Source organism: Alligator mississippiensis, chromosome 4 (assembly GCF_030867095.1).
Source record: "Alligator mississippiensis isolate rAllMis1 chromosome 4, rAllMis1, whole genome shotgun sequence".
In the NCBI taxonomy this organism is placed as follows: Eukaryota; Metazoa; Chordata; order Crocodylia; family Alligatoridae; genus Alligator; species Alligator mississippiensis.
This window is the reverse complement of record NC_081827.1, coordinates 113162527-113190421: the sequence shown is the minus strand read 5'-3', so window position 1 is coordinate 113190421 and position 27895 is coordinate 113162527. Positions and strand designations below refer to the sequence as shown.

Here is a 27895-nt window from a genome sequence, read left to right as displayed (position 1 = left end):
CTGGGGGGTTAGTCTGTCAGCCTGGGGCTGCTCCCCCTGGCTCAACATGCTGCAGGGGGTCTGGCTGGGGCATGAAGGTGCTTTGGTGTGGGGGCTAGCCAGTAGGCAGCCCCCATGTTGAAGCACCCTCAAACCCTAGCCAGTCTCTCCAGCATCTACATGTGCCCTGCTGTGGAGTTTTTTACTCTGCAGTAGGATAGTACTTGTAAATAGTTGTAATTACAAGTATTTACAATTATTTACAAGTACTATTCTGCTTCACAGTAAATTAGTTTACTCCAGCCTAATAAAGGCACGTGTAGACACCAAGACATTTACTGTGCAGTAAACATCTTGTGTAAATGCACCCACTTAGTACTAACTGGAAAAGGAGCCTGAAAGTGCTGCCCTTGCTTACCAACCAGAAGAGCAGAAATAGGAAGTTTGAAGGGCGAAACAAGAAAAAGAGCAAGCCATTTTCTGATCATGAATCCAACTCTTTATTCTATGGTAGTTCACAGAGTATTATTAACTACTAATTATGTCTGCTAAAGAAGGAGAAGATTCTTCTGGTGAGACACCAGCCCAGGACTTATGAGATCTGGATTCAACATTCAGCTTTGCCACAGACTTTGTGACCTTGGGGATTTTGTTTAATGTCTCTCTGACTCGGTTTCCCCTTTTGTAAAGTGGGGATAATAACGTTTCCCAATTTCACAGGACTGTTGTGAAGACAATTCCATTGATCTGTGTGAGCTGCTCAGGTTATACCATGATGATATGCTGCACAGAAAGCACATAGGTCACCAAACACCAATGCAAACTGTGAAAACGTCAGGCATGCCTAGTACACTGGCAGATCATTTATCCTTACAGTGAAGACTTTAGCTGGCATTCTACTGTAAACTGATTACTACAGGAGTCCTTTGGCATAACCAGGCAAGCTGGATAGCTAAACTGCAACTGTACACACTGCTTTGCAGCAAATTCTGCTTCTCCAGAGCAAGACCCAACTAAAAATAGATTTGCCCTCTGAAAGGGAGAGATAAGGCTTGAAGGCAAGATGTTTATAGGTTCTAGGTAGGTCAATTAACAACAATAAAATCCAGAGGCAGATTTTTCTGTTGGAGATAATGTTTTATTACGTCTCCCATGAACAATGTTTTGCTTTCTTTGGAGTCCTGTTGAAATGTTTTTGATCTCATAGCAGTGAGGAAGAACAGCTTTAAGGCACGTCTGTGTTTTCCTCCCTACACACCCGTTCATAACACTGAAATGATGTCTGTTCAGATTTTTCCTCCTCATTATTGTTAAACAGTTTTTGAACAATCAGGAGTTAAAGGGATGCTGTTACCAGCAATAAATCCTGTACCAACAGGACTAACTCCAAAGCCAGGGGCAGATCCAAAGGGGATTCAATGGTGTGGTTGTACCTCCCTTCTACTGTACCACACAGTGAGCTCTCCTAACTGCTAAGGGAGCTGGGCAGGGAGCAGGCACAGAAAAGAGGGCTGCTTGCCACCATTGTCCCTTTGCACAGATGGAGCCCTTGAGCCAGTGTGGTTCCTGGGGGCAGAGTAGAGAACAGGTGTAGGGAGGAGGAACCTGTCCACTAGCCACTGTCCCTGGATAACCTGGACACAGGGAGCAGCCTCAAGGGCTGCCCCCTGCTGTAGGCAAGGGGAGCAGCTGTGCGGGGTGCTGGGCTTGGCCAGGGCAGGTCCCCCTGAGTGGGGCAGAAAGGAGCAGGCATTGGAAAGTAGCTGTCCTTGGCTGAGCCTCTTGGTGCATGGGCAACTGGTGCCTCCTGAGTCGGGGGTGGGGTGGGGGCACTTGCTCCCCCCAGCGGTCAGTCAGCAACCGGTAGGGGGGGGGGTCCTCTACTGCCAACTGCATTGACGGGGGGGGGGGGGGAGGGTTGTGCTGGGTTGGCTCAATCGGCCGCAGGGGGATCCCGCCCCCCCAGTTGGTGCGATCAGTCACAGGGGAACCACGGGGATCACTTCTCCTGCCATCCCCACTCCCTGACTGGTGCTCTCAGGGGGGCACCCTGCCTGTTGCCTAAGCGGGGAACGCTGGCTATCAGGGGGTGCACTAGCACTCTCAGTCGCCACTGGAGCTGAGCACTCCATACTGTCACTCTCTGCAGTGCAGTGGGGCAGGAATAGCCCTGGGGCTCCTCCGATCCCTGGGTCAGCTGGGGAAAGCGGTGGTGGGAGGTGGGTTAACCCTTCCTGCTTCTGCCCCCTGTATGGCCATCCTGGAGTTTCATGTTGGGCCAGGGTCTCCAGCCATGCCTTACCCCCACCTGCATGGTCTGAACGGTGGTATGCTGTGCTCCCCTTTACGTTCAAATCTAATTAAATCTTGGAGACTTCAGACATATTTAACATTTATCAAACTCTATTCTTTTTTAAATTACTGGAAGTTTTACAGTACTCTTCCACTGCTGAGCAATTGTGAAAGAGCCCTTCCTCACTCTTCTGCACCTAGCTTGTGCTGGTTTTTATTCTTTACCTTTACTCTTTGGACTCTATGTATTCTCATGCTTGCATTTCATACATTTTGGGGCAGTAAAATAAGAGTAGAAGATTCAGTTCCACATCATTAGCGGCACACAGCAATGCTTGGAGTAACATATTGTGAGGAAAGTTTAGATTTTAAATATCTGTTTTCAGTCCCATTTTTTTCAAAATAATGAAAATATTTTCATTTACATGAAGTCGTGTAACCCTGTCTTTCTCTCATATTGTTTTTGGACCTAGAGCTTCTTGAAAACTTCCCTCTGAAACATACAAAATACTTTAGAACCTCCCACTTGTTATATTTGATTTTAGTTTTTCAAAGCAAATTCAAATGCTTTGTCTAATATACAGAAATGACCTGGGGCAGGGCACAGTTGTTAAACCTTCCTGAGACAAACTATGCATTGGAAGCATGTATTGCTACATAACTCAATGAGAGCTGCACTTCTCTGAGAGCAAATTTTAACAGCCTCATATCCAGAGAGACATCTGGATATGATACCACACTGTTTTTAGCTTGGTTGCAGTCTTAGGTAAGATACAACTCTGCGGGTAAGGACTGATAAAATAATTTTGCTCAGTAGTTAAGCAGACTTAAATGTGCCAGAGCCTAAACTCTGAAGATTTCCCAAATGTGGAGAAATTCTCTAACGGGTGAGGACCAGTGCACAGATCTTTTACTACCATCTGGTACTAGGAGGGCAAAGAAGGTTGCTGGCTGGACAAAAGAAGTGTATAAACAGTTAAGGGCACTTCCAGGGTAGTCGTTTCGCCCCCTGGCAGCTGTGTGGAACATGCCTGTTTACCCCAATCTCCCTTAGCTGGCTCCTCTCTCCTTCCTGCCATGCCTTGATGTTGCAGTTAGTATGTTGTTTAGGAGGCTGCCTGTAGGTGACCAGAGTCTAGCTGAGGGTGCCTTGCTGCCCTTTCTCCTGGCCCTCTCCACTCTGCAATAGGGCTAGGGTTCCCTATTCCAGGCACACTCTCAGGTAGCCTAAAACTAGTGCAGCTCCACTGACTTTAGCAGAGTGACACCAGTTTATGTATTTATGCCAATTAATAAACTGGCTTAGAGAGGGGTTTTTGTGGTGTTTTTTGTTTGTGCTTTTTATTTTGCATTTGAAGAACAGTTGCTGGCTCAAGGAATACTAAGAAAAACCCATTAATTCCTGCTAAAAGAGTCCATCATATGTTTTCAACATTTTGGCTTCTCTTCCTTCCCCCCCAGAAACAAAGAATGAAAACAGAGTCTTGTGTTACTTGGAAGCCTATCTCCTCCTATTACCTGTTCCCACATCTAAACTCAAACTCCTTCAATCAGCACATTACAGTGCATCACTGTGGGGAGGATTATGATTCCAGCTGAGAGAATACGAGTCAGGTTCAGATGAGGTCCTAAGCAAGAATGATGCTAATCTCATGCTTTCATACTTAGTCAGAAAGAAAAGGGATCAATCTCTGCACCCTTTCCAATATACAGCCATCAATAGAATGCTTTTTAAAATTGGACACTTAAAATTATCCATGAATTACCAGCTGCAATTTTGCTCAGTTAGCACTGATTGACAGATCAGAGCTCAACCCAATGTACCTGACATGTATTTATACTATTTAAAACTCTTGCTGGGACAGTCACCAAGCCTTGCAGTAGTGAGAGGAAGGTTCAGCGGAGAATGGGATGATCAGGCTGTCAGTTCTCATAGAACAGTGGAGACTTTACTGTCTGTCAGTGTTGCTGCCACTGCTGAGCTCTCAAAGCAAAGAAGCCCTGGGAGTCAGTGAATACATTAATATAAAAAATACAGACCCCTGCAAATAACTAACTCTTTCAGTGTTTTATAAAATGCATGTAGTAAAAAAAACATCTTCTGTCTGTTCTGTTCAACTGCACAGCCTGGAGGTACAGTTTTAGCACTACACATGCTCAAAGAGTAATGATTATTGTAAATAAAAAACTACTACTTCCTGAGCAGTGCAATTGAAAGTCAGCCCTGGAGGATTCCTCATTTAAAATGTAGCCTATAAAGAATATTTTGCTAGTTAGAATTCCCAACCTTTCTGCATAAACTGCTATTAGATTAGACGCAGTAGTGTATGAAGCATTGACTATTAGTGAGTTTGCCTGAAAGGTTGCACCAGGAATCCTAAAGACTATCATCTTTGGCTGTTTATATTGTTAAGTAAAATTGAGGACAATATGAATAGGATAAAGGCAAGCATAGCTTTCCTCTGGTCATTCAGGTCATATACAAAAGTCAGTCTTTTCTGAGATGGTTCACAGTTCATAGTGGTAGAACTGACACTGAAAGACCACTATACAAATCCATACATATTCTCATCTCTCTAATGTCAGTGTAGCCAGCCTCAGTCTTTTAGTGAGTTGTAGGCTTTGGTTGTCCGGCTATTGATGAAATCTGTCTTCTTGAAGTCAGCCTTTGGAATGAAACAAACAAAAGAACTAATTATAATAAATGACAAGTCTGTAAATGAAGGCACTATAGGACAACAAGCAATTTCCAAGCACATACAAAGCATCTGAAACTTTCTGTAAAAGAATGCTCCAGGATTTCATTGGCTTTATTTACTCAAGTTATTCCTTTGGTTTGTTTGCCAGATTTACTTTTTGAAAGTGACTAGTGATGTTAGGTTCCTTACTTTTTCATTGTCTAATAAACCACTTTAAATGGACCTGTTTTTCAGAGGTCTCAGAACTTTCTGAAAACTAGGTCTTAATAATTGTGGCTAACCAAAAAATACAGATCTTGCAAACACTGTCCTTGCATCAAGGATTAAAATAGGAAACAAACAACCCCCCCCTGCCCCCGGAAGATGGCTTTATTTTAAATTTAGGGGGGATTTTCGGAGGCTAAACAATAAATAAAAAAAGAACAGGGAAATTAAACGTGCAGGGAAGAGCCCCCTAAATGATGAAACAAGTTTAAATGACCCCCAGTGTGGAAAAAACCAAAAAACAAATGGGGAAAGAAGTGAGCTAGTTCACTGGCTAATTCAGTTATGGCTGATTCTTGTCTAATTTTGAGTATGCAGTTTCACATGGCCAACACCCTTTCTTCAACCCTGCCCCTTTGTGTGAATATAATTAAGATCTTTGATTAATGCAAACATGTAAAAACCAAACCAAACCAAAACCAAGCCAACCCCTCCCCCGCCAAAACCCAACCTAACCCAACCCAACCCAACCAAACCAACCCCCTGTCAAACTGCCCCCCCCCCCCCCAACTGCTTTTTAGAAGGAGTAAGTTCCCTGCTGGCCTATCTTTGCTTTTGTTGGTGTCATACTCCTTTCATATCAAATTAGTTCTGTCCGTGCTAGATTGATATCTGCTCAGGTGTTGCTCAACATTATTGCTACTGTCAACTTTGGTAGCACACAGAAAGCTCCAAATAGATACCCAGTGGGAGCTAAGCATTTATTAACTGGAAGGATTCAGCATGCACACATGGAAATACCAAATTAAGAATAAACGCCCCCTCTCCTTTATGGCAGTAACAGAACGGTACACTTACCAATAGTGCAGACCTACTTGATACTCTGTTACAGCAGATCACATGAGTGAAACTGCAGAAAAAAACTGCTTTGCAGTTTGAAAAGTCCAGTTGAACATACTCAGACCTTACCTTTTTGTAGGCACTGTGCAGATCAGTGTGCAACCACAAGGAGTACAGGAGGACTGAGGCAGCTTTGCCCGCTTTGCTGAATGTAGCATTTCCATTTGTAAAACAAAACCAAACAAAACAAAAAACCCATAAAATACAGCTAACATTGCAGGTCATGAACAATGCATGTGGACTTAAATAGAACAAACACTTTACAACACAATCACTTAAAAACAGTTGCTCCTTATTTTGAACCTAAGAGCTGAGTTCTTTCTCTCAGCTTCCTTAACAGACCTCATGCCATCCTTCCCAGTGAACATAGTGGCAGTGTTTACATGAGATGCTGACTGCGCAGTAGCTCATTACTACTGTGCAATAGCATCATGTGGCACGAAGCGTGATGTGATGCTACTGCACAGCAGTTATGAGCTACTGTGCAGTCAGCGTCACCTAAAAGCTGCTTGGTGATGCTACTGTGCAGTAACTCCAGTTACTGCAGTCATTTAGTACTTGTCTATACCAGTAGTACATGACTGTGAAGTCATCACTGCACAGTCAGCACCTTGAGTAGATGTGGCCAGTGTAAAGAACACACCTCCTTGTGAGCTATCAGTGGCAATGTGCTCTGCAATCATAGGGAAACAAAGGGCCCTGGAGCCTCCTTTTTTTAGGGGTATTTATACCATTTAAGGGTGAAATATTCCCCAGGAAGGAGATCCCTGAAAGGCCCCAAGTGCTGGTGAGAGTAATATTTCGTTATTTTATGTATTGTATTTTATGTACTTGTAGGGCAAGTTCACTCTTAAAAAGTCTTCACTGTTTTATGAGAAAAGAATGGTCACAAAGAACAACTATAAGAGGGTTAGTCCTTTAACAGATAATTTAACTTGCTGAAGGACCATTTAAGAAGACAGGGGCAAGCAAGTTTACTCTTGGATGGAGTAATTATTCAAAAGGATTTCACTATATAACCCAGTTGGCGTGTCTACATGTGACGCTACATCTCTGTAGCAATGCACTATGGCGACGTAGCATCTGCGGGCAAAACCCATGATGCCACAGCTACATCACCATAGTGTACATTATAGTGCATCACTATGGTGATGTAGTGCCTAAAATAACTGTGTGTGGCAAGCACAGTGCAGTACTGGCTGCTATTGTGCCATCATTTAGTACTTCCAAAAGGTGCAGTAACCACGATGCCATGGCACATGTAGATGTACCCACTATGTTCAATTCAATTAACATTTTAATTATTATTTAAACTGTGTATTCTTTTAAGATATGTTCTTTCCAGTGGATGTTGCTGCTTCTTTTGTCATGGGGAATTATATAATGTGACTCACCTGTCACTTATGCTGATGTTCATAATCTTTGGAAGACCATCAGTATTTAGGAGAAGCTGTGCATTCTGGGAATTGTTTCGGGTCAAGTTGTACAAGGTGTAGCAGACAGAAGCAGCGGTATCATTGACAACCTCATCAGGACTTGGGACAGAGTCAGGAAGTATGGAGACCAAATCAGGTAAAACTTCTCTAGCTACAGGATGAAAACGAAACATGGAATCCAATTAAATGTATAGCGTATATTCTACATTATACACACAACACATCATGCTTTCACTACCTGTGGTGCTGGGTGTGTGCTAACAAGTGAACTGTAATTTCATACTGAAGTGTATAATTGTATTTTTTATGTAATTATAGGAATAATGATGTCTAGCTATAACGATCACATGGCTTATATTTCTTAGCTAGGATATATTCTGTAGCTTTCTGGTGTCAGTCAGACTAGCATAAATTAATGTTTCTCTCCAATAAATCAAGGATGAGGGTGCATGAATGAACTGAAATTTAATGAAGAAATGGCTCTAAAAATATTTTGCACTAATTGAGCCAGTGTGCACACAGCATCTGGGTTAGTGTAGCACTTGTATGTGGTCTGAGGTATCTATTAGTCATATCATGTGCGATGCTGAATTTCCTGTATTTTTGCCTGAATCCAGAAGTTGCTTAGGCCAATCTCTGTTCAGAAAAACACTGAAACAGGAGCTCAACTTTAAACATGCTTAAGTCCCATTGTTTAAAAGTAAGCAGCTTGTTAGCAAAGCAGTGCTTTCCTGAATTGGACACAAAATTGGCGGGAGTGTAGGGGATTCAGCACTTCTTGGGAGCTGAGCAGCAAGTTGAAGAATGGATCTCTACTGAAGAATATACTAAACTGATCAGGGTAAATTTTACGCTGGGCTGAGTAGGCAAGATGGGTAAAAATGGGTAAGAAGCTTTCTAAGTTGAGTGAGTGCACCAGTGCAGTATCATCTATGATTCTCAGAGGGCTTGGAGTTCTGCTGGATTGATGTGCCAAGCTATGGAAAACATACCTTCATAGCGGATAGGATCCTCTAGCCAGGTGTACAGCTTAATAAATTCTCTTGTTGTAGGTACTGTATAGAAGCCTATGATACATAAAGAAGTCCCTCCCCTCAGCAGTCTCAGAAGGTTGTTGTAGTCAAGAGTAAATGCTAACCTGAGATCATAAGTGGCGGCTGGCAGTAGTTCGGAGTACCCTGAACTGTAGGTCCCTTTCTGTGCAATATGCACCATTCTCTGCTTCCCATTATAAATATTCTTGTATACACTGTACTTCAGAAGGCAGCATGACAAGTTTCATGTGTGATGGGATTAAATTATAATGAAATGTCAAGCTACAGATTCATGTTGCCTCTGAATAGCACATAAACAGTTGCTATGTTATAAATCAGCTGATGGTGACCACATTATTCAAGGAAGTTGCTTATTTTTTTTAGGGAGACCAGTCAATCTGATTCTTAGAATATCTTCTAAATGTGAAACATATCACCTCAGATAAAAGTGTATAAACAAAAGAAAGTTTTGAGAGCTATCTTAAGAAATAATTAAAAAAATATTCAATAAACATGGCCATGTAACATCTAAACTAGACAAACAGGTTGTAGACACCAAAGAAGAAAGGAAAGGAAGGAAGAAAGAAGGTAATAATAGACAGCACTCTTTTTTCCTCAAAAAAAACCTATTTGCGAAACTCAACCTAAAACCCATAAATAGCTTTGGTCCACCCAGAATTGCATTTTTTTCAGTGAAGAAACTATACCTCCAACAATTTTACCCAAATCTAGTTATACTGTGTAAAGCAAACAAGAAGACTGCAGAAAGATGCAAAATAAAACAACTCTCCTCCAAACTTTATATTACTCTTGGTTACATACTTCTGTGTGTGTTACTTTTCCTGATAAACCCTACCCTCCATTATGCACAATTTACATTCAGTCTTGGAAATTCACCTGCTTGGAATTTGTAACACCATATATGAATTCAAATTCAGCCCATAGTCCTAAAAATGATATTTCAACAATCTGAAGCTAGCTATTTCATAGCTAATTAGTGGTTGCAGCTAGACGAGATGCTGATTGTGCAGTAGCTTGTTACTACTGCGCAGCATCATCATGAACTGAGGCATGACGCTATCAAGCAGTAGTAACGAGCTCCTGCACAGTCAGCACCATCAAGAAGCCATGTGAAGACACTAACGCTCAGTCACATTGGTTACTGCGCAGTCATTTAGTATTTGGGTATGCAAGTACTAAATGACTGTGCAGTAACAACTGTGCAGTCAGCGTCTCATGTAGATGTGGCCACTGAAAACTAAGTGTCTCTCCACTATTTCTACAGAGTACATACATACAGAGTACATACAAACTTTTGGTTCTATGATACGTCGTAAAGATTAAATGGACCTTTTGCAGGAACATAAGGCTGGATCCAGACATGCAGGCCTGTGCAGTTTGTGGCACTGCAAACTTTTTTGCTGCATCACAAACCACACATGTTGCACGTTAAACTGTGCCCCAGACTGCTAATCTGCAGTGCTGGAGAAAAATCTGCTACTGGGATTTCCTGGTAGCCAAAAAAACTCCTGAGAATAAAAACTCTGCAAAGCATGCTGAAGTGCTACGTGCTGGGACAAACATGGAGATGGGCAAGCAGACAGGCCAGGGCTACCTGCTCCCCTGTCTCCATGTGCTGTGGAGCCCCAGTGCTGAGGCACCTTGTGCCCCAGTGAGTCAGGGAGCAGCTCATGGAGAGAGGGGGGCAGGCAGCCTATGCTGAGGCACCCTTCGCCCCAGCCAGCCGCTCCCCAGCTGGCTGGGGCGTAGGATGCCTTGAGATGGGCAAGCAGGCAGCTCTGGGCTGGGTGCTCCCGTCTTCACGTGCCTCAGTGCGAGGGCCCCACATGCTGAGGTACATAAAGCCCCTGTCTCGAGGCACCCTGCACCCCAGACAGGCAGGGCAGTGGGTCGCTGGGGCACAGGGTGCCTCAACGTGGGGGCTGCCTGCTGGCTACCCCTGCGCAGAGGCACCCTGGGACCCAGCCAGCATCTACTGCAGCACGTGGAGCAGCAGGACAATGTGTCCCACCGCAAACCCTCTGGCACCTCAGAGACGGCCACCCAGACAGAGCCCCTGGTCCCGGCCTCCACACAGACGGAGCGAGCCCCTGGCTCTCGGCTGCGAGGGCTGCCTGTCCCTTTTTCAGGCTCTGGGGCCTGGGAGCATGGTGACCTCCCCTTGTGGGGTCTGCTCCCTTTTGGGGTCTCTGGCACGCCAGCTGGAGGAGCTCCAGGCCTCAGTCCAGAGACTGCGTGCCATCAGGGACTGCGAGCAGGAGATAGACTCCTACTGCCAGGCCCTTCTCCCCCGGGAGGCGGAGGGTAGACCACAGTCTCCCTCCACGCCAAAGGAGGACTCCGGGACCTCCCGCTCTATCCAGCCAGAGGCATGGACCACGGTGGTCAAGGGCCCTAAGGCCCGCCGCACCAAGGCCCCTGCCCAGCCGGAGCTGAGCAACAGGTATGCACCTCTTGCTGCCCCAGCAGAGCCTGCTGAGTTGCCGGCTTCCACAGGCAACATGGGCCCAACTGCAGCTCCCACCCCTGCTCTCCCCAAGACAAAACGTAGGGTGTTTGTTGTGGGAGACTCCCTCCTGAGGGGGACTGAGGGGGCAATCTGCCACCCCGACCCCTTAGCCCGGGAAGTCTGCTGCTTCCCGGGGGCCCGCATCTGGGACGTTGTGGAGAGGATCCCAGAGCTCCTCCAACCCACAGACCGCTATCCCATGCTCCTTATTCATGTGGGCACCAATGACACGGCTCAGAGCACTCCCAGCCAGGTCATGAGGTGCTACAGGGATTTGGGGGGGGGGCTAAAGGGTCTGGGGGCACAGGTGGTGTTCTCGTCGATCCTCCCAGTCTCAGGCTATGGGCCGAGGAGGGAGAGGAGGATCCATGTGGTCAACCAAAGACTGCAGCGCTGGTGTCGTCGCGAAGGCTTTGGCTTTCATGACCACAGCCCGCTCTTTGGCGAGAGAGGCAGCGAGCTGCTGGGAAGAGATGGCCTCCACCTCTCTCCCCTAGGGAGGAGGCTCTTCTCAGCCAGACTGGCTGACCTGCTCCACCGGGCTTTAAACTAAGCCCGCTGGGGGACGGGGGGACTACCACCACTGCTGGCCCGCTAAGCAATCCTTGCAAAGCCAGCAGTTCAAGGCACTTAAGGGAGCCCACCCCTGCCCCAGCCCTGGCAAAATCTGTGGGCAAGGAAGGAGCCCCCAAGGGGACACTTGCCTGCCTGTACACTAATGCCAGGAGCTTGGGGAATAAGCAGGAGGAGCTCATCCTCCTGCTCAATGCTAATAATTATGATGTCATAGGGATAACGGAGACCTGGTGGGACTCCACCCATGACTGGACCACGGGGATAGATGGCTATACCCTGTACAGGAGGGATCGTGTAGAGAAAAGGGGCGGGGGTGTAGCTCTCTATGTTAAGGAAAGCTACACGTCCCTGCAAGCCGATACGGGTGACCAGGGTGGATGACTGGAGACCCTCTGGGTTAAAATCCGTGGGGAACACGGCACAGGGGACACAATGGTGGGAGTCTGCTACAGACCTCCCACCCAAAGTCCTGAGCTTGACCAGGAGTTTGCCCGGGAACTGGCTGAGGCGGCTTGCTCCAGGACCATGGTTGTCATGGGTGACTTCAATTACCCAGACATCTCGTGGGAGGATCGCTCAGCAAAATCTGAGCGGTCACAAAGCTTCCTCTCGTGCGTGGATGACCTCTACCTGACTCAAGAAGTCTATGGGCCAACGAGAGGCAAAGCGCTGCTCGACCTGGTACTGGCTACGGGGGATGACCTAGTCAGCGACCTAGTGATCGATGGGAAGCTGGGTGACAGCGACCACAAGCTGATCACCTTCACCATCCGCCGAAAAGCTGGCAAGTCAGTCAGCAACACTGAAGTCCTTGACTTCAGGAAAGCCGACTATGACAAGCTCAGGAGGCTTGTCAGTGAGGCCCTAATGTGGGACCATGACCAGAGGGAGAGGGGAGTTCAAGAAGAGTGGTTGCTCCTCAAGGGAGCGATCCTCAATGCACAAACTAAGTCTAGTCCATCTCAGAGGAAAGGCAGCAAAAGGGCACAGCAGCCCCCCTGGCTCTCCAGGGACCTAGCAGACCTCCTGAGGCTAAAAAGAAAGGCCTACAAAGGATGGAGGATGGGAGTCACCTCCAAGGAGGATTATTCTGCACTGGTCCGGTCCTGTAGGGAGCAGACCAGGAAAGCCAAGGCTGCAACTGAACTCCAACTAGCTTTGAGCATCAAGGACAATAAAAAGTCCTTTTTCAGGTATGTGGGGAGCCGGAGGAAAAGCAGGGGCAACGTTGGACCCCTGCTGAACCAGATGGGGCAACTGACAACTGACGCCCAGGAAAAAGCCAACCTATTAAATAGGTACCTTGCGTCGGTCTTTCATCAGTCCCATGGGACGCCCATGCCTGCTACAGGACAGGGAAGTCCGGGTGAGGGTGATCCCCTGCCCTCCATTAATGCTGACTTTGTGAAGGAACATTTTGAGAAGCTGGATACCTTCAAGTCAGCCGGCCCAGGGTACTCAAGGAGCTGGCGAGCATCATAGCCCAGCCTCTAGCACGGATCTTTGAAAACTCTTGGCGTTCTGGTGTAGTGCCCGAAGACTGGAAGAAGGCCAATGTGGTGCCTATCTTCAAGAAAGGGAGGAAAGTGGATCCAGCTAACTATAGACCCATTAGCCTGACTTCTATCCCGGGGAAGATCTTAGAAAAGTTTATTAAAGAGGCCATCCTTAACGGACTGGCCGACGCCAACATCTTAAGGGATAGCCAGCATGGGTTTGTTGCGGGTAGGTCTTGCTTGACCAATCTCATTTCCTTCTACAACCAGGTGACCTATCAACTGGACAAGGGAGAAGAGATTGATGTCATATATCTTGACTTCAAAAAGCCTTCGATCTGGTTTCCCATGATCACCTTTTGGAGAAACTGGCCAATTGTCGCCTTGGGTCCTCCATGATCCACTGGCTGGAAAATTGGATCCGGGGTCGGACCCAGAGGGACACCAAACTTTGGGGCAAAGCATCCACACCAGAAGACAGGCGGGTGATCCAGGCTGACCTGGACAGGCTCAGCAAGTGGGCGGACGAGAATCTGATGGTGTTCAATGCCGATAAATGCAAGGTTCTCCACCTTGGGAAGAAAAACCTGCAGCATCCTTATAGGCTCGGCAGTGCTATGTTGGCTAGCACTATGGAAGAAAGAGACTTGGGGGTCATCATTGACCACAAGATGAACATGAGTCTGCAGTGCGATGCTGCGGCTAGTAAAGCGACCAAAACGCTGGCTTGCATCCATAGACGCTTCTCAAGCAAGTCCCAGGATGTCATTCTCCCCTTGTACTCGGCCTTAGTGAGGCCGCAGCTGAAGTACTGTGTCCAGTTTTGGGCTCCACAATTCAAAAAGGATGTGGAGAAGCTTGAGAGAGTCCAGAGAAGAGCCACGCGCATGATCAGAGGTCAGGGAAGCAGACCCTACGATGACAGGCTGAGAGCCCTGGGGCTCTTTAGCCTGGAAAAACGCAGGCTCAGGGGTGATCTGATGGCCACCTATAAGTTTATCAGGGGTGACCACCAGTATCTGGGGGAACGTTTGTTCACCAGAGCGCCCCAAGGGATGACGACTAGGTCGAATGGTCATAAACTACTACAAGACCGTTTCAGGCTGGACATAAGGAAGAATTTCTTTACTGTCTGAGCCCCCAAGGTCTGGAACAGCCTGCCACTGGAGGTGGTTCAAGCGCCTATACTGAACACCTTCAAAAGCAAACTGGATGCTTATCTTGCTGGGATCCTATGACCCCAGCTGACTTCCTGCCCTTTGGGCTGGGGGCTGGACTCGATGATCTTCCGAGGTCCCTTCCAGCCCTAATGTCTATGAAATCTATGAAACAGCACATGCAGGGGCGTGCACTGCAGCACAAAGCAGCAGCACAAATCTGCGTCATCACTGTTTGTGCTGCTGCAAACACGTGTCCCTATTTGTGTGGACGCAGTCTAAGAGGTTAATCTGATGAGTTACCGTGCTTGCCTGAGGTTCCTTCAATTGAATTTTTCCTCAGAAAATTAACACATGAAGTGAATACGCTTTGTAATATAAATCTCATGTTATATAAAAATGTTTCATGATACAAATGGCTTTTGAAGAAAAACTAGTGAAATAAATTAAGAAACACACCTCTTTCAAAAATAACAACTTGTCTTTCTATAGTGCATCCATTTTACATTCCAAAACACTTTACAAACTTGTGTGTTTTAGGCTTCCCAACACTTCTGAGCTAATGCAGCACTGTTTTCTATTTTACAGATAAAACGCTGACTTGGAAAAAGGCTACTTGATTTGCAAAAAGATTACATAGGAAGCCTTAGTCTTTATGGAACTCAGATTTCTTCTTACCTTACCTTATTCATATTTGAAGCATAGGAAAATCCTCCCTCTTAAAAACGAAATGGATTCAAGTTTTCCCTTAATATTATCAGAAAATAATACAGATGGGAGTATTTGATGAGGAATATACGATTCTATTGAACAGACAGAATTTGAGCTGAGGTTCTCAACCTGGGCAAAACTCACATTTTACTCAATAGAAAAGGCATTTGAACAAGGCTGGCAACTATTAACAAGTCAAAGAAGGAGAACGGGAAATAAAAAAACAGAGAAAATCTGGGAGGAAATGTCAGCCCTTTGCTTACCTATCTCATTCTGCAAAGAAGAGTTACGAGATAAGTTTCTAAGCAATGAGACCGCTGTCTTCTTTACAACTGGGTAGGTCACATGTAGCATATTTCGAATACTTGGAAGGCCGTTTACCTTCCGGACAATGGTCTGGGATACTGCAAAAGGCATCTGTCAAACAGCAAACAACTTTACTGAGTAATTAACTCACAGAACTGCAGAAAATGTGTTGTCTCATGTATATGTACGACTGAGGTAGTGCAATTTCAGGTTTCTGGAGGTTGTGTGTAACTTATTAGCCCAGATTCTCAGCTACATGCAATCTGCTATTTAAAAGATGGGTGATAAAAAGCCTTTTTAGTGGCACTTGATTTTGGGTCACCTCGCCAGTCTTTGGCATGCACCAGAGAAGGCTGATGACAAGAGAAACACCTTTAAAAATAACTCGTCTGTCAGTGTGCCAGACGTTGTTTTCTATTCTGGGAGGGACTGAGGGATTTCATACAAAACCAATCACACCTTTACAGGAACACAAACATCTTTACATATTTATTATACACACTGCTCCATTCCTGCCTGTCTCCTGTGATTAGTCACAAAAGGAAACACTTACACAGAGAGGCAACAGGCTCTTTATCTGTCAAACAAAAAGTAGCCACAATGGTGAGCCTGGCTTTCCCTGCCTCAGTATTCTTAAGTGTCTTTTTTATCTATCTTTTCTTTGAATTTGCAACTTCCCCCGGGGAGTCAGAGCTCTGAGCTGTAAGCAGAGCACACTGCAGCCCTAATCACCATGCTCCTAAACTGAAGGAAAAAAGAAAACACACAACTTACCGGTCCAGTACCAGCGGTGAGATTCTGGAGAGCTCCCAGGGATGCTTCCTGGGTGTAGTTTCTTGTACTTTTGGCTATTAAGGAGAGATATATCCTAATCAATGTGGAGTGCCAAAGTGATTCTACACCTCTGGGATTGCTCTTTTCCTCAGGGAGCGGGGTGTCCTGTTGCTTCTGTACAGTTAAACAGATTAGACCTTTAGAAGTGGTAACCTCAAATGCACCGCAATCTAAACCTGCCATTCCCACAACTTTTTATAAAGCAGTCAGTGGGAATAGGCTACTCGACATAGCTGACTAGAGACAGATCTATTCATGAGAACTGTGTACAATATAGCAAGGTAAACTGGGATCTCCTTATTGCCATTTTCTATTTTAGTGGTGGAAGAACTTAAAAGAAATCCCAAATGGATAAAAAAAAAAGCTGATAATTCTTCTCCAGGAAAAAGGACCACCTCTGCATTTTCATCATTGTTATTATCACCAGTTATCTGGGTCAAATTGATGTAGCTGGACGCATGTATTGTGGTACAGCAAATATATACAGCACAGGCCTTGTGTGCACAGCTATTTCTAATAATCACACTGAAAGAATCAGAAGAAAACAAAGACCCCCTCCTCCCCACCCCCCAAAAAAGAGTAATATATTTGTAGGTGTGACAGTCTTGACGTTCTAGACATGAACCCAGGTTGATTTTATTGTCTAACTATTATTTTAATGTTATTATTGGTAATAATAGGATGAATTATGAATTAAACAGGGCTGGATGAATACTATGAGATCTCCAACCTAAAGAGCCGGAGCCTGGAAGCCCGTGGCCCACAAAGAGCCAAGAGATTGGGACAGCAGGCAGGTTTGAGAAGAAAGCTCCCTCTTGCAACTTTGCCAAAATCAAACAACTGCCTCTGCAAAACATTTTGTTGTTAATAGATCAACACTCTTCAATGGAAAATTGTTTCATCAGAGAATTTCCAGCCATCCCTACTTGCAAATGAACTGTGAAGCATAAATAAAAATGCATTTATGATTTTTGTTGCCTGCCTCAAAATCAGTGGAAGACAAACAACAACTTGTAACTTACTTTTGTATATTTTTTCTGGCTTTGAAATCATCTTTACTAAAGATACACAAGAAGTCAGAATATCAGAGCATTATAAAATACAAGAAATTTACATCGCAACCCATGCAAATCAATGATATTTTTTATATCATTGCGGCTTCACACTTGTTTGGAATGTTTTCAGTGAACCAGATAGTACCAGAAGGATCTTGGAGTGGGGCACCTTATTCTATGTCAATAATATGCATTATTTATACAGTCTCACAATTGCAGGAAGCAAAAATCAATACTCCAGCAGGACTGATTTTGCATCCACTCGTAAATCAATACTAACTCTGCAGAAATCAATGGATTTGCAAATTTATCAGACTGTAACAACATGCCTGGGAGCTGGTACTCTGAAAATTAGCTACACTGCCTCCTGGCACACTTTGTGAACCCAATCCATGTTTTACAAAATTTGGTTATTTAATAATATAAGGCTGTCTTTAGCCGCACAAAGTGGACTTGTAGCCAATGTAAGGGACTAAAGGGAAGATTCCATTTGGACATAAAGAAACTTAATCTTGCCCATATTTTAGTTACTGGGATCAGGGTTAGGGCTGAAGAAACTGGGGCATGGTTCAAAGTGCCTCCAGCAACAACAAAAAGCAGCCCTGAGATAAGCCACCTTTGTAGTGCTCTCTTGTGAATTTTGCCAGACACCAAAACCAAGGATCTGGCCAGTAGTATCCAAAGCATCATGTACAGATGCAATACGATCCTGCTATCTTTTCAGGAGTGTGCTCCATGCTCCTGAAAAATAGACTAGCAGTATCCCAACAGCAACAAAACCATGGCTTGCATATCTTTAAAAAAAGTAATAACTGAATGAAGTAATTCTTAAAAAAAGGGTTCCTTGTATACTAAAGGCTTTCATTAACAGGATATCAGACATTACAATACTAGCATGAGTGGTTCACAAATAACATATATATATTACCAAATAATATTTATTTTGAAATACGTTTGGCAGGGTCACACTACCAGTCAGGTTATTAACAAACAAGAACCCCAGGTCTGTCACACCTGCCATGGGAATATTGTTCAGCCACTAGAAATATCGAATGGCAGTCCAAAGTAAAACTAATCCATACTTCACCTCTTTCACTTTTCTGCTGCGTATTCCAAAGCAACCAAATTTTTTGTCATAAATGGGGATATTTCTTCTTTGCATGTAGGTGTGCTGAGAGTAACTGCTGGGAAGCTCTGACTCCAGCTGGTAGGAAAGGTTGTGTAGAATGCACACACCATTCTCTGTGGCCTGTTATAATCAAGCAGTAAATGTCATTAAGGTTTTAGGTACATATGCAGGAGACAAATATGGACATGGGACAAGCATCTGACTTAGAATCTTATATGCCCAGACATGGTGGCCTAAGAAAAAACTAGATCATGGGCCACACCTCATATCTGGCTGGTGAGAGATTTTTTTTAGCCTGTCAAGCCCTGTGGTATCTCAGAAACTCAGAGGTGCTCATCTTGGAGATGGTATGAGCGCTATCAAATGCCACTGACTGTATGTCTTGGTGGTAGCATTGGATGCTAGGTGACAACCCTAGATTGAAGGGAAACTGGCTCAATCTCTTCCTCCCCTCTGCCTGATGGACTAATGCTCACTGGAGAGCAGCTTTGCAGCAGCCATAGGCTTTTCCTGCTGAGAGAAGTGCTGTGCTACTCCTGCTTCATACAGGGAGCATCTACATGTGCATTTATGTGTGCTTAAACTTAATGCACCTTTGCTTAAGGAGCATTAAGGTGGTTTAGGCACATGTCTATACACAAATGAGCTAATGCGTATTAAGGCACATTAACTTTTAGATGTGATTAGCTAAATCGCATTAGCCCACATACAGATGTGTTAATGTGCATTAAGCCGCTACACATGAGCTAATGCGATTTAACTAATTACGCCTAAATTTGACACTTGCTTTATATGAGTGCCAAATTTAGGTGGGATTAGTTTAAAATTGCCATTTTTAAGGCATATTAAGGGTGTGCATGTGTGGACATATGCCCTTAATGCACCTTAAAAATGGTGATTTTAGGGTAATCCTGTTTAAAAGAGGTATGTGTAGACACGCCCACAGGGAATGAGATTACACCCCAATGTGTGAATAGTATTGAAGAAAGGTTGTGGCTAAACCTTATTTGCATCAGACTGATGAAATGCTGTCAGCAGTTGGTGGCTGTTAACATACATATACACACACCTTTTTTACATCTTCTCTTAACATGACTGCAAAATACCCCTCATTTATGCCATTAAACTACATCTAATGGGCTTAGTTCAGATGTCAGGGAAGCTAGGGTTTAATTGAAAAGGACCAAGTGATCAGAAGTTGCATGGAAGGCTACACCTACTAATCAGTTTGGAATTGGAGGGAGGAGTAGACAACAGGTAAGATAAGGTTGATGGCAGTTCTATATGGTATTGCCATTAATCCCAGAAAGAGAATGAAGATACCAGAGTCTTTAAGAGGGAATGTGCAGTTTAGGTCGATTGCTTACCAAAAATGTGTGGGAGAGATGGGAAAAGTTACACTGTAGAGGGGACATATGATCTCTTTACCGAGAAAATGGAAGTCCCTGCTCACTCTCTGCACCCTTTGGTGTAGGGTCTATATAGATCTTCTATCTAGTGGTGGAATAACTAACAACTGTTGACATCACCTAGCCCACTTTAAAAATGAGCTGTGTTAATTAGGCCCCTTCAGTTGTTACTGTAAAGTGCTCATATGATACAAGCATCCTTTTTGTTTTGATGTCTCACTGGCCCACTGATTTTGTGGGCTACTAAGGTCAACTGTAAAGGGTGGATACTAGAACAACTGGTTCCTTTTTTTTGAAAAGCATGGGAATAGAATGATTGTAATATGTCTCAGTACTGAATGTAGTGAGAGCTGCTGGTATAAAAGTTATCTTCCCTGACATTCATGGTACTGAATATTCCAGTTATTGCAGCCCTTGAGAAGACTTTGCCAAATAAAAGTTTATGTTTTTTTTGTCAGTCATTCCTGAATATCTGTGTTTAAGAACATCTTGGGATTCCACTCCCTCCTCCCTCTCTTCCCCCCCTCCCAAAGTGCTTTCTTTCTGAAGAATCACCTTGTCATCAGGGTGATAGTCTGCAATAGTTCCTTGGATGTAATAAACAAGAGAATCAATCAAACCATCACATTCTCTCATTTTTTTTCTTCCTTCTGGGCCAGCAGAACTCATGTTTCTGTGCAGAAAGAAATACATTGGTAAGAAAACATGTGCTATAGATTGGTTTTCTTCCACCTCAGCTAAGCTTTAGGAAAGATACTGAAGTTGTTGGTCTCTTTGCTGTAGTCACAAGATCATCAAAAAGTGAACAAATAACACAAGCCTTTGCTAACTCAAGCTGCCATCTTAAAACCTCTGAGCACTCCTTGACAATAACATAGCCAGCAGGAGGAGAGGTGAACTTGCATGGATAAAATAAGTTCTGAACAAATCTTCACCCAAAAGTTCAACTGATATTTTCTTACAGTTTGCATATACCGCATAGACTTTTTCCATTTTCTATTTCCAAAGTTTGCCAGAGAACAATTTCATATTTTCCCAGTTAACTGTAATTCATTTTAGAGTCTCAATTATGGGACCCAAATGCATATAAAATTTACAACTTCTTCTATGCTTTTGTTGCTTTGAGGCTAGACTAGTCTAATGTGTGCTATGTGGGGCTGCCCTTCATGACCATCCAGAAACTGCAGTTGGTGCAGAACATAGTGGTCCACTTTTTAATGGGAGTGGTCTCCAGTGCTCCAGAGTCTGTATTAGCGACAAAATGCTTTCCAGGTGCAATACAAGGTGCTGGTTTTGATCTAGAGAGCCCTAAACGGGCTCCCAAGGGAGGTGGTGCTCTCCCCTACCCTGGGGGTCTTCAAGAGGAGGTTAGATGAGTATCTAGCTGGGATCATCTAGACCCAGCACTCTTTCCTGCTTATGCAGGGGGTTGGACTCGATGATCTATTGAGGTCCCTTCCGACCCTAACATCTATGAATCTATGAATAAATAATCTGGGCCCTACAGACGTACGGGACCACCTTCTCTCATGTCACCTTGATCCCTAAGGTCATCTAAGAGTAACCTCCTGCAAGTAACATCTCTGTGCCAAGTTTGCTGGGCCAAAAACATGAGTGGTCATTCTTGTAGTAGCTTCTCTGCTTGGGAACTCCTTTCCCCTTGTGGCCTGCCAGAGCCCTAGCCAGCCTTGGAAGACCTTTTTGGGCAGACATTTCGCAAGTAAGGTTACGTTGGAGGTATCATTTGAAGAGTGTTTTTGTTATGGAAGTGTGTGTATACACACACACACACACACATTAGGGCTGTGGCAAACTGAGTGCTGATTCAATTTGGAGGAGATTCAGTCCGATTCAGTGGCCGAAACTCCAATTCTGAATCGAATCAGGGGACCAATTAAAAAGTTCAAATTGATTTGAAGCTCTCCGAATTGATTCGGAAAAAGTTTGGAGACCTTCTGCGATTTGGGCAGTCCCTGCTGGCTGCAGCAGGGAGCTAGACCCAGACTCCAAGCTGGTAAGTAGGGGGCAGGGGAGGGGACCATGGGGCGGGACCCCTGCCAGGCCCTATCCCCTGCCTGCTCCCCCAGCCCCTCTGAGCGCCCCTCAACCCCCGCAAGCTCTCCCAGCTCCCCCCATGGCTGCCCCGCCCAGCCCCAGCTCCTGGTTGTTTAAAAAAAAGCCTCCACTCACCAGGTGCTGCCAGGCAGGGGCGTGGGGGGCACAATCCCTGCTGCCCCCCACTGCCCCACGCTGCATGGGAGGCTCTACCATGAGCCCCCCCAACCCCTGCCTGCTCTCCTAGCCACCCCATGGCTGCCCCACCTGCCCCAGCATCCTTTAAAAAAAACCAAACAAACAACCAAAATACCCCAGACTCACTGGCTGCTACAGCAGCCTTGGGGCTTCTGGGGGCTCATGACAGAGCCCCCCATGCAACTTGGGGCAGTGGAGGGCAGCAGGGACGGCCCCCCCTGCCTGGCAGCACCCAGGCTGCTTGGCAGCACCTTTTTTTTTCAAAGTGCTGGGAGCTGGGGCAGGCGGGGCAGCCACTGATGGGCCTGGAAGAGCAGGCAGGGGATGGGGCCTGTCTGATTTGGAGATTCAGCTGATTCGGCAGCAGCCAAATCTCCAAATCAGATTCGGCTGAATTGATTTGAGACAGTGATTTGCATCACCAGATTGAATCACTGTTCCCCGAATTGGCTGAATCCGAAGTGAATGCTAGCTGCTTCGCACAGGCGTTATATACATGTATAACATTTCCTATTTTACCAGCTTTTATATGCCTTTTTTGGGGGAAGGGAGAAATATAAACTTAATAAATGAATAAGCTTTAAAAACATTCATTTCTCTTATTGAATGTGGTCTGAACTAGAGAATGCTGAAGTCATAAATCTAGGCCTCATTACTGAGGCCCCAGACAGCTCTGTTGGCTAGACTATATGCCATACCATGTTTCATGTTCCCTGTTTGAAAATAACATTCAATACACCCTGATATCAGAGCTTGTCTCAAACAGCGAAATAAAAAGAAAAATCCTTTATAATTAGTCACGCAAAATAAACACAGCCAAACATTTAGAGCCAGCAGGCTGCAAATTATGGTGGTTTAGAATTCTGTTAATGACAGGTAGCTGATGGGTTATGGGTTCAAAAGCCTCCTCGAGTTCACATATAATAAAATAGATGTGATGTCTTATAAGCTCTGTTTTCTTGAGGGGGTTCTTGTTGTATTTTTGCCTGTGGTAGCATTCACTTGGATTAAACAATATTATATTATAACTTTAGTTTTACTTGATGTCATATTTGTTCTTAGTATTTATATTTATAAAATTATTTGCGCTCATGATATGATACAAAGTAGAATTAAAATCAATATTATTCCCAGGGACTACCATTGCTTTGCAATTCAATTTCATCTAGACTCAGAAACAGGTCACCCCTTCACCACTTGATTATTATAGTGACAGAAGTATGTGTAACAGTTATGTTTGCGCATAGCAAAAATAGTTTCAGGGGCACATAAGAACTAAAAAAATCCCATACAAATGATAAGCATGGAATTTCTGAGATGAAAGACACTTTAGATGATTTGAAATTGTGTTTTGTCACAGTATGTTAACTTAAACTCACTGCCCCACAACTGACCTATTTAGACTCTGTCTTATTTTTAATGGTTTTGATGTTCCACCAGTCAAGCTATCCTTTGTCCTGCAATTCTGCTGTCTGCTAGCTGCTTTGGTAATGAAGCTCCTTTAAATTAATTCCAGTGAAACTATATTTGTTTTTGCTTCAATGTTAAACTGAATAACACAGCCTTAGAGCATTTGTAAATCCTCTAGTTTATTTTTAACTGGAGAAAAAATGTGTTGTATTATATATAATGATATATGTCACCATCTGCACTCCCTTTTCAAAATTCTAGATCCGCCCATGTGTGTTGCTGTTCTGTTCAAGGAACAGGAGAGAAAACAAATTATGACTCAGAGGCAGAACTCAACCCTGCTCTAGGCTTGTTCTGGGAAGTAAGTAACCTATCCATCCCCTTTTGTATAGCAGTTGGCTCTCTATTGTGAGATCCAGCCAGCTGAATGTGTGTGCAGGTGTGCCAAGTGCTCAACTCACTCTCTCTTTCTCTATCCTCTTGGTTTCACAATTTGAGGAGAGGAGTAAGTGGGGTAGAGGAAAATTAATTCCTCTTACTGTTGTACATGGCCAATTAGGAGCTGCAAGCATCTCGCCCCAAAAAGGGCCAGGATGAGAGTCCTTCAAGGAATTCCCGACATGGTGAGTGGGTGGGTAAATCAGCTTTGCCCTGAGTACAGTTGGTTGAAATCACAGTCTGCATGGCTGGGCAGCTTCAGAGTACTAGCTCCTTGGAAGGCTTGGGATCCTTAACCAGCCTGCAGCCTCCATTGGGGTGCTGCTGCTATGGACCCTGCAAACTCTGAGTTCTTTTCCAGACTGCCAGGCATATTTCTGATATAAACTTGCTTGTGCATTATCAGAAATTCATCACATAGATATGTTTTTGTAGAATATTCCAGTTTGATGAGTTAGCATGTTCCAATAGAAAACTATTTAGCTGGAAAATTCCTGACCAAGTCTACTCCTGAGCCAGCGTTGTATTATCAGTGCAGTGTAATGTTAGAGTGTGCACTGCTACTTAAGGCATTCTTCTTTGGCTGATTCAGATCTGAGGTTTGGATCACTTGTAGTCATTAAAAACTTCATGGCACTTCATATCCCCCCCACTGCAACCTATAGAAATGTGAGTACTTACTAGTCTGGGTAACTCTGCCCACCTAAATGTCTCATTTTATTTCCACAAAAATATATTTGCTCCCTTTATCATAAGCTTTTGAATTAAGTATTATGGTGTGCTGTAGCTAAAGTAGGCTTTCCATACCTCATCAAGACCTTTCTAGAGGCTTCACCAAGGCTAGGGACATACATTACACATACACTGGTTTAAGTGATCAGAAACTGGTTTAAACCCGTAACAGAACATATGTTCAATGTACATAAACCAGTTTGAAAATGGCTGAAACTGGTTTGAGATAAACCTGGTTGAATGTAGTCTGACTTAACTGATTTGGGACAAACTGGTTTATGCAATGTCTATCCCAGACCCTTTTCTGGTTTAAGCTAAATCAGACACCCCCAGCATCCCAACATCCTCTTGGGACTGGGTGGGGCTCTCTGCTCCACAGCAGGGCTGGCCCCTCCCCTCTGCTACCTGGCTGGAGCTCCGGTAGACCTGCAGGCACAGCAGGGTCTGTTGGCTTCCTTGTGCCCCCCTTCCCCTCCCTCTCATCAGTCACTGCTTAAGCAGAGATCCTCTTCTCTCCCACAGCACAGACTGTAGCCAGCATGTGGTATGCTGGCTAATGCTATGTAAGGCAGATAGGACAGTGTCCGCTTAGGGCAGTGGTCATGAACCTGTTGATCCTGATTGATGGGGACCCCAATCCAGCTGAGTGGTGGGAGGATTGGAGCTCTGGGGGCTCCTCCGTGGAGGAGGGGGCTCCCCACATCTCTGCAGGGGCAGAGATGGCAGAGGCTGCTGCCACTGCACCTCGAGCCCCGTTGCAAGCTGGCCACGTACAGGCACGGCTCAGCTAAACAGCGGGAACTCACGTGGGGGTGGCCCCGGTCCAGTCGGGTCTGGGAACATCTGGTCATCCAGGGCTGCGTGGGGGAGGGGGGATCCTGCCACTGGGCACAGCCCACTGGAGGCCCTGGGGGGTCATTCCCCTCCCCCACCTGTGCTCCAGGCACAGCGGGCAGCCTGCAGTAGTGGCTTCCTTGTCCTGAGCACAGGTGGGGAGGGCACAGGCCCCCGAGGCCTCTGCTGGGAGCACCCCCCATGCGCCCCTGGATGACCAGATCTTCCCAGACCTGGCTGGGCCAGGGCCTGATCCCATTTCTGTGCTATGGTTGTGCTGAGCTGCACTGGCCTGGTGGCCAGACAAATGTGGTGTTGGGCCCCAGCCCAGCAGAGTCTGTGACTCTGTGACCCAGGGGTGCATGGGGGTGCTCCTGCCACTGGGTGCAGCCCAGTGGAAGTCTCGGGGGTCCATGCCCCCCAACCTGTGCTCTGGGTACAGTGGGCACCCTGCAGCAGCAGCAGCCTCCTCCTGGCATACAGGTGGGGGGGGCATGGGCCCCCAATGCCTCTGGAGCACATGTGGAGGGGACACATGCTCTGTCGGGGAGCACCCAACAGCAAGAGGCCCCCCATGCCCCCTGGACTGCGGAGACTTCCAGACCTGGGCAGGCTGGGGACCAATGTCACATACATCTGGCCACTAGGCGGGCGCAGCTCAGCGCAGCCACGGCACAGAAATGGGATTGGGCCCTGGCCTGGCCCGGAAAACTTCACGGTCCAGGGGCGTGTTGGGTGGGGCAGGGGGAGGCAGGGCAGGGGGTGGGTTTGGTGGGGTAGATCCTGGGGTGCCCTTTACTTTCAAAAAGTTATCTTCACCATAAAAAAGGTTGTAGACCACTGACTTAGGGCTTTTTGGAGGTAAATCAACAGCTCAGATGGTAATGTCCCTGCATTCCTTCCTTTGGAAAAGGCAGACAAGGTTCATTGGGTAAAGATTATATCTTTTATTAGACCAACTAAATAGTTGCAACATTTTTTTCTTAGCTAGCTTTTGCATTTAAAAACCCTTCGTCAGGCTGAGGAAGCATCTGCAGTTGGCGTGTGCTCTTTTTGGATGGAATGAATAGTAAAGAAGCCAGAGACTGGTGTGCATTTTCCCTAGGAAAAAACTGTTTAAGAAGAGCTTGTAATAAACAAGGCTTTGTTTTCTGATGCCATGTTAAATGCTGATATAATACAGCTGATAAATGGGGGAGACCCCTCCCTAATCATAATGTCCTACTGGGGCCTGGCTATGACCCTCTCAGCTCAGCCCTGTACAAGGCAATTGAGGGCTGCTCTAGTGTCCCCTGGTTCTAGCCTGAGCCACTGTAGGCTTGTACCTGCATTTCTGGGGTGTCTGTCTGGTTACAAAACTGATTTAGCCTAGCCAGGTTAAACTAACCTGCAAAGACTGAATAAATTCAGGCTCAGGCTATTTGAATGTCTGTCTCTAGCCCAGTTCTATATTGAAACTTTCCTTGGGATACAGAGAAATTAGTTGCATGTAAGGGTATAGGATTATTATAAAATATAAAGGATGATTCTGAAAGAGGCCAAATGAAAAAATGTATAGTCTACTGTACTATTCATGTTGAAATTGAACCCTAGTGCACTCCCTGAGAGGGAGAGGGGAAAGAGAGAGATCCTTCCCCTGAAAGCTTACAAACTAGACAGCCAAGACAGAGAGAGAAAAAAGGAAGCATTATTCCCATTTTACAGATGGGGAACTAAGGCACAGACTTAACCAAGGTTACACTGGACATCTGTGGCAAAGCTGGAAACCAAACCAGATATCCTAAATGCTAGTCCAATTCCCTAATATAAATCACTCGTCCTTTAAAGAGTTATGTTGCACACTGCTTTGGGCCATTCCAGTTGCAAAAGGGCACACAAATGATAAAGATGATGGATGATGATTATTACAAATAGCAAGTACTCATCTGCTGAAATAAATGAAGCTTAGCAGCTGAGGTATGCTAACTCCAATACCCGTCATTTTGTTGACTAGTGAAAGGCGGAATGGACATTCCACAGACTACAAAGGGCCTCCCACAGCATCCGGCTATCTGATAAGGAAGCAGGCCTCCTGTTCTGCACTTTAGGAGTCCTGTCCTGCTTCCTGTGAGTTTCTGCAGCAGCTCAGACAACGTTGTCACATTCTATCCATGAATAGAATACATTGCCTTGAAGAAATGTCATAAAAGATGAATTTCATGCCAGAAAAGGAGATCGACTCCTTATTAGCATTCAAGGTATAACCCAGAGAACTTTATGTTAAGAGCAGGGCTTTTTTATGTTAGGAAGCAGAAGAATGTCAGTTATGCATTAACATATAAGTTTTATCTAAGGGCAGATTATTTAGCATGTAGTTGCTAGTATTTTAGGATGGCAAGTGACACAGCCCATCCAGTCTGGGGATAAATAAAGCCAAAACAGAACAGAGCACAGTACTTTCAGGTCAAGAAACTAAACATTACCTTTACAATTCCAACAACA

General features: G+C 45.2%; 1 protein-coding gene across 1 annotated transcript in view; it reads right to left on the bottom strand.

The window, feature by feature from the left end:
• Positions 1-455: 455 nt before the first annotated feature.
• PKP2 (plakophilin 2) overlaps positions 456-27895 on the bottom strand; it is an 80139-nt gene continuing 52699 nt past the window's right edge. Inside the window, exons 7-13 of the mRNA XM_006268639.4 lie at positions 20303-20420; positions 18297-18458; positions 16095-16268; positions 15278-15431; positions 7469-7661; positions 6144-6219; positions 456-4937 (exon numbers count right to left, since the gene is read on the bottom strand). Of these exons, the coding sequence (XP_006268701.3) occupies positions 4869-4937; positions 6144-6219; positions 7469-7661; positions 15278-15431; positions 16095-16268; positions 18297-18458; positions 20303-20420 (946 nt within the window). The 3' untranslated portion in view covers positions 456-4868. The remainder of the gene's footprint in view (positions 4938-6143; positions 6220-7468; positions 7662-15277; positions 15432-16094; positions 16269-18296; positions 18459-20302; positions 20421-27895) is intronic.